Here is a 12,615-nt window from a genome sequence, read left to right as displayed (position 1 = left end):
TTGCGGAATTGGATGTATATGCATAGAGATGCTAACGGGAGAGTGACGAAAGAATACCTTGCGGGGCTGGAGACATTTATGCACCAAGCAGATTCAACACCGCTCGCCCAAGAAAGTGGTAAGATGTTCTGTCCTTGTCGGAAATGCAACAATTCGAAATTGGCAAACCGTGAAAATGTTTGGAAGCATTTAATAAATAGAGGTTTCACGCCAAATTACTATATCTGGTTTCAACATGGGGAAGATTATAATTATGATCAGAATGAAGCTAGTAGTAGTAATAGCAATTTTCAGGAAGAACCGGTTAATCATCATTTGCATAATGAACATAGTTACCATCAGGAGGAGATGGTAGATTATGATAGGGTTCATGATATGGTAGCTGATGCATTCGTAGCTCATGATGAAGATGAAGAACCTAATATAGATGCAAAAAAGTTTTACGGAATGTTAAACGCGGCGAATCAACCACTTTACAGTGGTTGTAGAGAAGGTCTCTCTAAATTGTCGTTGGCTGCTAGAATGATGAATATTAAAACTGATCACAATCTACCTGAAAGTTGCATGAACGAATGGGCGGACTTGTTTAAAGAGTATTTGCCGGAAGACAATGTGTCTGCTGATTCTTATTATGAGATTCAGAAATTAGTTTATAGTCTTGGGTTGCCTTCGGAGATGATAGATGTCTGCATCGACAACTGCATGATCTATTGGGGAGATGATGAGAAGCTAGAAGTATGTCGATTCTGCAAGAAGCCACGATTCAAGCCGCAAGGACGGGGACGTAATAGGGTACCGTACCAAAGGATGTGGTACCTACCAATTACAGACAGATTGAAAAGATTGTATCAATCAGAGCAGACTGCTGCAAAGATGAGATGGCATGCCGAGCATACTCAGACGGATGGTGAGATGACTCATCCATCAGATGCAAGAGCCTGGAAACATTTCAACAAAGTACATCCGGATCTTGCTAGCAATAGCCGGAATGTGTATCTCGGATTATGCACATATGGATTTAGTCCGTTCGGAATGTCAGGGAGACAATATTCTTTGTGGCCAGTCTTTCTTACGCCATACAACCTGCCACCGGAGATGTGCATGCAACGGGAGTTGTTATTCTTGACGATATTGATACCTGGTCCGAACCATTCAAAAAGGTCCCTGGATGTTTTCCTACAACCACTGATAAAAGAGTTGAAGGATTTGTGGTCAACAGGGGTGAGGACGTACGACTGTTCAACGAAGACGAATTTTACGATGCGAGCTATGCTTTTCATACATGATTTGTATTTTAATGTTCTCTTTATTTTTGCAGGTTGATTATGACGACGATGCAGATTATCCTAAGTGGTTACACGAAGTAATTCAATCTCCACTTGTAAAGGTCACCACATCACAGATGTATTTCACACGAGGCTACACTTTTCACACATATGAGTATGGTAGACAGCGGGCGACCAGTAACTATGGAATATGTGTGAAAGGGGAAACAGATTTCTACGGGATCTTGACGGAGATTATTGAAGTCGAATTTCCAGGGATACTGAAGCTGAAATGCGTCATCTTCAAATGTGAATGGTTCGACCCCGTCGTCAACAGAGGTGTTCGATCTAACAAATTTGGTGTAGTTGATGTCAACGGTGGACGTCGGTACAACAAATTCGAGCCTTTCATCTTAGCTTCACAAGCAGACCAAGTTAGCTTCCTTCCATACCCTCGGATGAGAGATTCGGGTATAAATTGGTTAGCAGTGATCAAAGTTACACCTCGAGGACGAATCATCAGTGGAGAAGAACCACCATTGCAAGAAGAACAGATAAATGAAGTCGAGGAACCTGAACAAGAAATTGATGACATCCTTCTCATTGATCCGCATAATCACGAATACGAAGATCTTACCGATGATGCCACAGACGAAGCTATAGAAGACGAGTTTAATGAAAATGATGATATTTCTAGTGATGACGAGAATGTCGATGTATCCGATTGATGTATTTGATTTTGTGTAGTTTGTTTTATGAATAAGGTAATGTGAGAGTTTGTTTTATGAATAAGAAATTGTGGGAGTTTGTTTTATAAATAAGTAAATGTGGGAATTGTGGTTTGGAATGGAAATAAAGATGGGGTTTGGAATATATGAAGTAGAAGATAAGGAATATGGGGTTTTGGGGTTTGGGGTTTCGGATTTTAGGGATTTAAACGTAATACTCGTTAATTCCTCGTAAGTTGACGTCGAATGTACGACGTAATCCTCGTTTATTCCACGTAGGACAGAATCGTCGTAAAGAACTCGTTAGCTTACGTGGAAATAACGACGAAACTAAAAAAAATAAAGAAAGCGAAACCCGTTAATTCCACGTAGGACGGAATCGTCGTAAAGACCTCGTAAGGTAAATAGACGTAAATACCACGTAAAGTAAATGACGAAGGAGGCACTCTTTAATTCCACGTAGGATGATTTCGTCGTAAACACCTCGTAACAAAAATCGTCGTAAAAACCTCGTAGACTAAAAACTAGAAAAAAAAAAGGAAAAGAAGAGAGATACCAGATTTACATGTGGCAAGACTTCCAGCAATTATAATACTTAAGTCTCGCCCACATAAATTCTAATATCTTCTTCTCTTTCTTTTTTTCCAAATATTTCTAATTTGGTGAAAAGCGGGACTAGCTACTTCCTCATAGTATAAAAACTAGTAAAAAAGAAAAAAAGAAAGATACTGGAATTATATGTGGCGAGACTTAAGTCTCACCCACATAAATTCTAATATCTTCTTTTCTTTTTTTTTTTTTCAAATATTTCTAATTTGAAAAGTATTTTGGTGAGGAGTGTGATTTGAGATAGGGTGTGTTTTGTGAGTTTGTGTGTGGTTTGAGAAGGAAAGTTGTGGGTATTTATAGAAAATATAGGCTCGCTAATTCCTCGTAACTGGTTAACTCGTTAATTCCACGTAACCTAACTCGTCGTAAAAACGTCGTTAACGAAAACGCGGGCCTTTGTATTTCGTCGCTATTTCCTCGTAAATGAAAACGCGGGCCTCTGTAATTCCTCGTAAGTTTACGAGGAAATTACGAGGACAAGTAATCTTATATATATCCCGAGCGAGCTCGCTCTGTCTTTCCTCTCCACTTCCTCTCCACTTCCTCCCTAATTCGTAGCAATGGTAAGTCTCTCTAATTCCTCTCTAGTTTGATTAGTTTAGGATATATTAGGTGGTTAGTATAGGGAATTTAGATAGGTTTACGGATCTTATGTTATTTAGTGTTGATTAGGTGGATAATGTTGGGAAGTATATTGTTCACGAAAATTTAAAAAATTAAATTTTTTTCTCAGGTTCGAAAAGGTAGACTTACTGCCCATTACAGAGAGATGTTCGGTGAGCCGGGTAGTCGTTTAGACCCGTCGTCTTCTTCAGCTCCCGGTTCTTCGGGTCAGGAGACTGTCCCCGAGACTCAGTACACTCAGAGAGTCATTGGATCTCCTTCTTCTAGTGCACCATCGGTTCCTCACGTGCCTCCCCAGATGGCTCCTCCTCCTGTGCCTTCTCCGATGCCGGCACCTCCGATGCCCGCCGAGATTCATCCCGATTTGATGGTGCCTCCGAGTGCTCCTTACTCGCAGTACACCGTAGAGGACATTCTCCGTCTGCCAGGCAGAGAAGGTTTACCAGTCATCGACCCCGACCGACCGGACGGAACTTTATGGTATGTTTCATTATTTTTTATTCTTTTTAAATTCTTTTATAACTTTAAAAAATAATTTATATTTTAAATTTGTATTTTTCAGGTGGGGGATTGACGGATGTCTTGCATCGGACGTAACCGACACGATAAAAGGTTACTTCTCCATGCCACATCCGAACTGGAAAACGACGCCCCACTACGTCAGAAAGACGTGGTTCAAAATTTACGCTGTAAGTTCTATTAATTAAATATATATCTTTAAATTTTTTCATTATTTATATATATATTTTTTTCTGAAAAACTAATTATAAATTATTTTTTCCAACAGCAAAAATATAATTGGGCCTTGGGGATCACTGAGAGGGTGAGGAAGAAGTTTGTCGCGAAGGCGAAAGTTCGCTTGTTGGACACGGTCTCCAACTGGAAGGGTGAGTGGATCGTGAAGGGGTATGAGCGTGGCAAACCCGCTGAGCTCACCACGGATGTCTGGGATGGCCTCATCCGATATTGGCGTCTTCCTGATTCCATTAGAATCGCCCAGTCTTGCTCTAACTCCCGTAACACAGTCGATGAGCACGGGAACGGGCCGATGCTTCACACTACGGGCCAAAAACCCCACGCCGGTGTCCGTTTGGAAATGGTAATTAAAAATTTAATTATATTAAATTTTTAGTATATTTTTATATATATTCTAACAACTTTCTTAAATGTTTTTTTAGGCCAAAGAGACGGGAGAATTCCCGTCTCTTATGCAACTTTACGAGAGGACCCACAAGAACAAGGCGGGCCGATTTATAGATGGCAAGTCCGAGCAAATCTACAACGATTTGGCTGCTCGGGTTGAAGAACGCCAGACCCAGCTGACCCAACAGTCCACCGATGGATTACCCGTCACCTTATCCACACCTGAAGTGGATAAGCTTTACGAGGAGGTAAATTTTCTAAAATTTTAATTTTCTTATATATTCATTTAGTTTAACTTTAAATTTTTACTAACAAAATTTATTTTTTGTTTTTAAGGTTGTCCCTAAAAAAAAGGGACGGACGTTGGGGATTGGTTCCGTCAACGATGTTCCGAGAGCGACATCGTCTTATGTTCAGCGACGGGATGATGAAGTCTCTCAGCTGCGTAGGGAGTCCGAAGAGCTGCGTAGAGAGTCTACTCAGCTGCGATCTCGTATGGGTGGACTTGAGGGCTTCTTGGACGTTGTAGCGGCCACAAATCCGGAATGGGAGACTTTGTTGAGGACCATGCGACAACAAAATCCTATCCCAGGTGAGTCACCGACCGACGACTCACATGCCGAGGCGGATGTTCAGGCGAGGAGTGATGAATTCTACCAGGCGATTAACGACCACCCTTAGTTCTTTTTAATTTCGGTTCTTGTATTATGAATTCAAAACTTATTTATATATAAAATATTTTGGTTTTGATTTTTTTTGAATTTTAATTTTATTAATAATTTAAATAATTTAAATTATATTTATAATTATAATTTTTTATATTTCTATAAAATAATGAAACGAAGTAAATTCGTAGCTAATTTTGCGGCTTCTTTACGTGGAAGCTTAACGTGGTTTTTACGAGGAAACTTTTACAAGGAAATAACGTGGAAATCTATCAAGGTTTTTACGTTTTCTTTACGTGGAAAGCTGTCAAGGTATTTACGTTTATTTTACGAGTATTTATTTACGTGGGTTTTACGAGGAAAGTTTTTCGTGGTATTTACGAGGAAACTTAGCGACGTCCTTACGTGGAATCTTTACGTGGTCTTTACGACGAAATATCCTCCTTCGCTTTTACGACGAAATTATTTCTTCGCTACCTTACGACGAATTAGCGAGGATATATGCGTTACGACAAACGTATAACGACGAAACGGGTTTCCTCGCTAATTCCTCGTAACACTGCTTTTACGACGAAGTAACGAGGAAAACTGCCCTCGTAAAACTTGTGTTTTCTTGTAGTGGGTCTTTGTTTGTATTGCAAATCAACTCGCATACCAACATGTTGGGCTTTATATGTGTCAACGACACTTTGGCGTTACAACCAACAGCTACGAGGCTGTTTACGTTGTCCATGATAAAAGGAGTATCCGTCAAGTTCATTATTGTTTCTGTAAACTCTTTCTTATCGCTGCTGAAACATCCTGCATGGGAAATTTTACACGAACTAAACCAAAATTTAGAGAATGAGCTAAGCTAATGAATCCAGGAGTAGAATAAGTATATCCAGCAGGAAGAGATATATTTACAACTTCTACATATTGGCTATTAACAGAGAGGAAAGGGACCTGCTTTCCTGAAGAAGAGGTATTACGGCATTTGATTTCGTAAGACTTCTCTAGGTAGCAACTCTTTCCAACTCCAAAAAGGTACAGGATCTTGACACCTCCACACTGATTTAAACAAGGGCTTGAAACAACGACATCTGCAGGATAAAGGATCAGCAAAAGTAGCAATTTCAAGAAGATAGTGCAACTTGTATTCTCGTAGCTCATGTTTCTTAAATCAAAGCAAATCTGAGTTTGTTCCTTGCTAAAGTAGATGGATATTCTAAGTGGAGACTGGAGAGGGCATCTTACCATTGTATCTACAGCATTTAATAATAATATAAACTAAATATTAAATAACACAAAGCTGGATCATTAACAGTCTGTCGCATGGCGATGTCAAAAAAAAAGACAAAAAATTTGTCACATGGCCTAGAGGCTAGAGTCTTTCAAAACTGCTTAATAGCATACGAAAGTCATCTTGTTCCTCTCATTCTAACTTTTCCTCTTTCTACTGTCATCTTTTTCATTTTTTATTCTTTTTTTTTTTTTTTTTTTTTTTGATAACTCTGGTATCTGGGCAGCCACATTCCCAACTATCCCCCGAAAGGGGTCCAGCGCCCCAACGGAAGGGATGTTAAATCCGTTGTGGCCAAGACTCGAACCCGGGTGGCGGGCAGTACAGCTGTACCTCCTTTACCACCAAGCTACGAGCGCTTGGTTATTTTTTATTCTTTTTATTATGAAAAACTGGGTTAGGTACCCACTAATGATGGTGCTCTTAATCTCATATGGCCCAAATTATATGGCGGAAGCCGGAAGACATCTTTCTTTTTTTGGTGGAGCTTTAAAGTGGTGATTAAGACCATTAGTCGAGAAAATTTTATCCTCTGTAATTAATTATTTCAGCAAATAACTATAATTAAGTACTTCTGCACATGCATATTGCTGCAAAAGTCACATTCATATATTTCACCAACTAGCAAAATACACAAAACGTCTAACACCGTCCGTAAAATTTAGGAGAAGTTATTGGTAATTTTCATGAATTTTGAAAATTTTGAGATTCCATTGTTATTGATTACTAGTTTTGACTCCATGCTACGCATGGGAATATTGTTTTGTTATAAAAAAGACCAAATTTCAGTTACATATAACTAAAATTACAGGTATAATTGCTTTGTATAGCGAGATTTCTAACTTTGTATTTAAAAAACTCTCAGGAGTCTAACCTGCTAATAAGCTTTGTCTCACTTCTTCTAAGAAAAACATACATGATCAGGTTAGGCCTTGTCGCCTTGATCTAAACATGAAACTTTCTCGTTTTCTTTATCACCCGAGTTTTCATACACCATTTGTGGTGATTTTCGAGAAATTTAGGGTTTTTATTGCATGTGTTTTAAGATGATCTCTAGTACTCTCCTTCAATAAATTATCACCACGACAACAAATAAACACATTTCACCAAATGGAAAATCTAGTCCATTTTGACATGTTTTGTTTACTTTTAAAAATGTAGTATGTAGCTTTTTTGTACTAAAACAACAAAAAGGGTAAGAAGCTATGAGTATGTTAGTAGAGAGAAAGGTTTATGCAAAAAAAAAATTATTTGAGTTGCCATTTTTAGTTTCACATACCTTGACTTTATTCTTCATATGACTTGCCGTACGCTCCTCCGCCTATCAATCCATAGCTTTTGTGTTCTTTTTTTTTTCTCCTTTCGTTGAAAGAAATTCCTTTGAGAGTATTGTTGTGTTACCGCTTTGCAATAAACTAATTTGATATTCATGTAGAATTGAAATTTTGGCAGTGTAGATAAGATCATTAGAAGATTTGATCTATCTGATGTAGAAACTTCAGAGAGAACCAATCGAGTTGTTGCAAATAATTGAGGAGTTTACAATGTCTAGAAAAAAATAGTTGTTCTAGGGTAGAAGATCATGGGTGTAGTGTGAAAAATCAAAGAGATTTTACTTTTAATATAAAACAAAGAAATAGAAATCGATGAAACTGTTTTTGTATTTAAAATTTTCAGCATTTATGTTTTTTTTTAAATATAAGAGTTTTGCCAAATGTCAAATTTTTATTTGTGAAGTGACTTGTGCTTTAGTATATAAGGGATTGGATTTCAAAATTTTTAATAGAATCCATAGTTATTGGTTTAAGAATTTTCAAAATCCATTCAAATCCTTTGTTATTCAAAAAGTTTAGTTATTAATGATTCTCTAATTCTAACAAAATCTAGTGTTATTGGGGATGAATTCTATTCATTTTTACTTGAAAGCCTCAACTTTCAAAATATCATATGTAACCTTGTAATTTTAAAAATCTATGTGATAAAAAACTAGAAAACAAAATAATTATTCTTACCAAATATATATATTGCACCTTAAATCTAAATTATAGTCCAAAACTATAATTCAATATATTTATATACTTTTACATTTTAGAATATATAATTATTTTTAAAATAATTATCATTTGAATATAAATATTAATAATTACATTTAGAAATATTAATAATTTAAAATATTTTTAAAATATTTTTTTTAAATAGTTTCAAAAACAATTTGAATTTCAAAAAAAAAATTGAGAGCCAAATCTTGGGTTACACGAACAAACCATAGTTTAGAAAATATTTTGAAAAAAAATCCAAAATTATTAAAAAATTCAAATCTGAAAACATATAATTATAAATTATAAAAGAAAATTATTTATTCTTAATTTTTATTATTTTATTACTTATATATATATATATACATATATAAAATAAGGGGTAAAATCGTCTTTTGCTTTGTTCATGAAATTTTTTTTGGTCATATTCTCTTTAAATTCTCTTTTATGACAAAAACTTTAAAATTGCTATTTAAAATAATATCTATTTTTTTCTGTATCACAATTATTTTCTTATTAATTTGAAAGAAAAAATAAAATAGTAATGCTATATGATTTATAAAATAAATAAATTATATATTTACTTCTAAAAAGAATGATAGAAAATAGGTAATACAAATTCATGAAAATATATACTGATCCAAAAAAATTATGATCAAACTATTTTTTTGTTATGATCAAATTTCATAAGTCATTGTACATAAATTTTCACAATCCACATAACTTTTAAAATCTATCAGTTCTTAAAATTCACAAACTGTACACAAATTCATCTTCTAATAACTCTCCCCCCCCCCCCCCCCTAAACTATTTAAATAAATTCTATCCCCTGAAACATAAAACTATCATAGTTTACATTATTTACCCACCAAGAACCTGTTGTCTTTGTTGTATCAAAACATACCAGAATCAAACTTATAAGCAGCTTCAGCTATAAGCAATTCACAGCATACATAGTAATGCAAAAAAATCAAATATCAGCCTAAATTGCACTTTACGTAATCTCAACAGGATATCTCAACTACAAATGTGTATCCTTTTTCAAAAAGAAAAAAGAAAAAAACTACAAACGTGTATAACTTCAAAAAGATACATGCATAGCCGCATAGGGAAAGAGGGGTACTCGAGTTCCACCGGTGAAGCCACGTGCTGCTGTATCAATCAAAAACCTCGAGTGATTAGGCCCATTATCATCGTCCAAACTTTAATGGGCTTTTCAAATCTAATTACCGGAAAAAAATTAAATGGACACACACACAGTGGCTTGATAATAATCAAGCGCCTTATCCATTAGGCCTTATGCATCTTCAAAATCTGTGAGTTATGAGATCATTTCACTGTGCAGCTTAGCTTGTTACTATGTTGTTGAGTATAATGTTCTTCCATAAGACTGATCAATGCTCATTGTAACTCTCTGTAGGCTAAAGTTTTGGCGGTATTGATCCTCATACCATGGGCATTGGACTTTGTAGCCCATGATTATGTACTCATGCTCTTTTTAGCCAGGTGATTCCTTCATTTACTACTGTTTAGGTTTCTCATATTATGTCTCTATTTACATTGTTTAGTTCCTGTTTGATTATTCAGTCTGTGCTTTTTACTTACAGATATGTAAAGACTGTACCACTTGTTGCGCATACGCTTGATGTGAGACGTAGTCAGAAGCTAGAAATGGTAAAGGAACTGAATAGAGAGAAATCTAGGTACCGTCTTGAAGTTGAAATTGGCAAATCCGCCTCTCTCTGATGATGATTTATGGTGGGAGTTGCGGGGTAAAGCGTAAGACTCACACCACAGTTTTTGTTTTGCTTGATGACATCTTGTTTCCACGCATAGACTCACACTGTGTGTTTTTTTGTTCCTACCTTTGGTTTCTTAAACAGCTTAGAGCTGCGAGAAGAGTGGCGATTAGAGAACCGGAAAGCCTTTGCCAACATATGGTCTGATATGGTGTTTGGAATCTCGTTGTTTGCCCTTTTGTACGCCAATCAGGGTAGAGTAAGTTCAAAATTTCACCAACCTACAATGGTATTTTAAGTTTCATTTCAAACTACTACTAGCTGTTAAGCCTATTTTGTTAACATGATAATCCTTTTTCAGGTAGCCTTGTTGAAATTTACATGATATAAAATCATAAACAACATTTCAGACACTGGAAAAGCCTTTCTGATCATCCTTATCCCCGATATTTTCTTGTGGTAAATGTAACAATTAACTGAATGTAAAACCAAGATGTTACAGTTTTAGTAACTTATAGTAGTGTGCAGACAAAGGTATTCAACTTGCTGCGTCTTCTTGTAGGTACCATTCTGAATCTGGATGGGAGACATTGTTAGAGATTATAATGGAGCATTATGGTCTCGAAGTTGAGAAATATACGATAACCATTTTTATCTGCCTCGTTCCCGTTGTTATGGACGCTTGTGTTAAGCTCTGAGTAATCTTCTCTTCTCATCTTTTGGCACCTTTATTTCTTCTTCTTTACTCATTATCTCTTTCTGCATTTTGAATCTTTCTTTTCGCTCTTGTGCAGCTGTTTAAGTTCCTTCCAAGATTCTCTTCGAGAGTTTCCAACATATTCCAAGAGATGAAACGTCATTAAGTAGTTTCTACCACACAAACCATTCTTCAGCTTTATTTATTTTCATATAGACACATAAGATAAACATAGACTATTTTTGTCATGTACACACAATAAAAAACCTACAAAAGAGGCCCTTAGGGCTTTTGGGTTTATGCATACTTGCGAAGTAATCTTCAGCATGGTAGGGTATCGTATGTTATATTTATCTTGGCTTCTGTTTTATGGATGGTTGAGTTGATGAATTTTTTGGGGGCAAACGATGATCAAGATTCAAGAGCTCAAACTTCTTTTTTTTTTTTTTTTTTTTTTTTTTTTTTTTTTTTTTGGTAATCATGTTAAATTTCATACCATTTTCAAGAGTTTACATGTTGCTTAGCAACTTATTAGAGCGAAACAAACAAACAAAACAACCTCAAACAAGAAACAAGGAAATAAAAAGAGAGGAAGCGAAGGAGAGTCAAGGCGGCCTTGTGAAGGCGAAGTAGACTTGCAGGAGAGGAGGCTGGAAACATGGAGATGGTTTAATGGACAGCAGCCGGTCCCGAATTTGACGATCCACTGCAGCACGAACTGTAGGGGCAGGAGTAACCTGTGACTGGAAAATCCTCATGTTCCTTTCTTTCCAGATATGATAAATTATTGATTGGAACAATAGCTTGATGATACACTGTTCTTGCAGTGAGGAAGATCGCGACGAAGAAATCCATGCCGCTGCTGAGTGAAGGTCTTGAGGCGGGTTAGGCCAGATTCTTCCAGCATAATAGCTCCACACAGAGGAGGAGAAGCTGCATTCAAAGAATAAGTGATGATGGGTCTCTGCAGCACTAGAACATAGGACACAACCTTCCGGCACAGTCATTCCCCATCTCCTAAGGCGATCTCTCGTAGGTAGACGCCGAAGTAAAGCTAACCAAGAGATGAACGAGTTCCTCGGTATATGTTGCTTAAACCAAATGACTTTATACCAAGGCTTGATCGGGGAATGGGTTCTTATACTCTCCCAAGTTACTCTAGAAGAGAAAGAGGACCCAAAAGTACCGTTTGCTTGAAGCCAAAGGAACTGATCCTCACCTCGAGACTGAGATGGTGGCTGTATTGTAGTCAGATGAATCTGTAGAGCTTCCGCTTGTGGTGATCTGGCTGAAGGTAGGTGCCATTCTCCATTGGATGTAGCGTCTGCCACTGAAGCAGAGAGCCTAATCCGAAGCTGGCGAGGACCCGTGGCACCTATAAAATCAATTAGAGGCCCCAAATCACTCCAAGAATCAAACCAGAACATAGCATCCTGGCCATTTCCCACCCTACACTTTAAGAAATCAACCAGCATGCTCTTTGTTTCAATCATGCTCCTGACTGCTTTGGACAGCCTTGGAGAGTCTTCCATTTGCCAGAATGGTTTCCTATGGAATACATTTGATTTCAGCCATGATACCCAGAGTGAACCTGCATTTTTAAAATAATTCCATACATGCTTGAGCCGGAAAACAAACTCAAAGTCTTCCAAGAGTCTGATACCCAATCCACCTTCTTTCTTGGGCTTGCAAATGTCAATCCAAGCAACTCGAGCTCCTCTTGCCGATGTTGACTTGTTTTTCCATAGAAATGCCGCACACAAAGAGTCGATTTTTGCATAAAAACTCTTCGGTAGAACAAACACAGCACTCCAAAAATTTACTTTG

General features: G+C 36.9%; 1 protein-coding gene and 1 pseudogene across 1 annotated transcript; one reads left to right on the top strand and one right to left on the bottom strand.

The window, feature by feature from the left end:
• The first annotated feature begins 9,445 nt into the window (after positions 1 to 9,445).
• Positions 9,446 to 11,333, top strand: LOC103862166 (annotated as a pseudogene).
• Positions 11,334 to 11,393: 60 nt separating this feature from the next.
• LOC117132651 lies at positions 11,394 to 12,263 on the bottom strand. Its single transcript, XM_033287446.1, has one exon. The coding sequence runs from the start codon at positions 12,261 to 12,263 to the stop codon at positions 11,394 to 11,396; it is 870 nt and encodes a 289-aa protein (XP_033143337.1).
• Positions 12,264 to 12,615: the final 352 nt, after the last annotated feature.

Source organism: Brassica rapa, chromosome A03 (assembly GCF_000309985.2).
Source record: "Brassica rapa cultivar Chiifu-401-42 chromosome A03, CAAS_Brap_v3.01, whole genome shotgun sequence".
Taxonomy (NCBI): Eukaryota; Viridiplantae; Streptophyta; class Magnoliopsida; order Brassicales; family Brassicaceae; genus Brassica; species Brassica rapa.
This window is presented reverse-complemented; position numbering and strand designations above follow the sequence as displayed.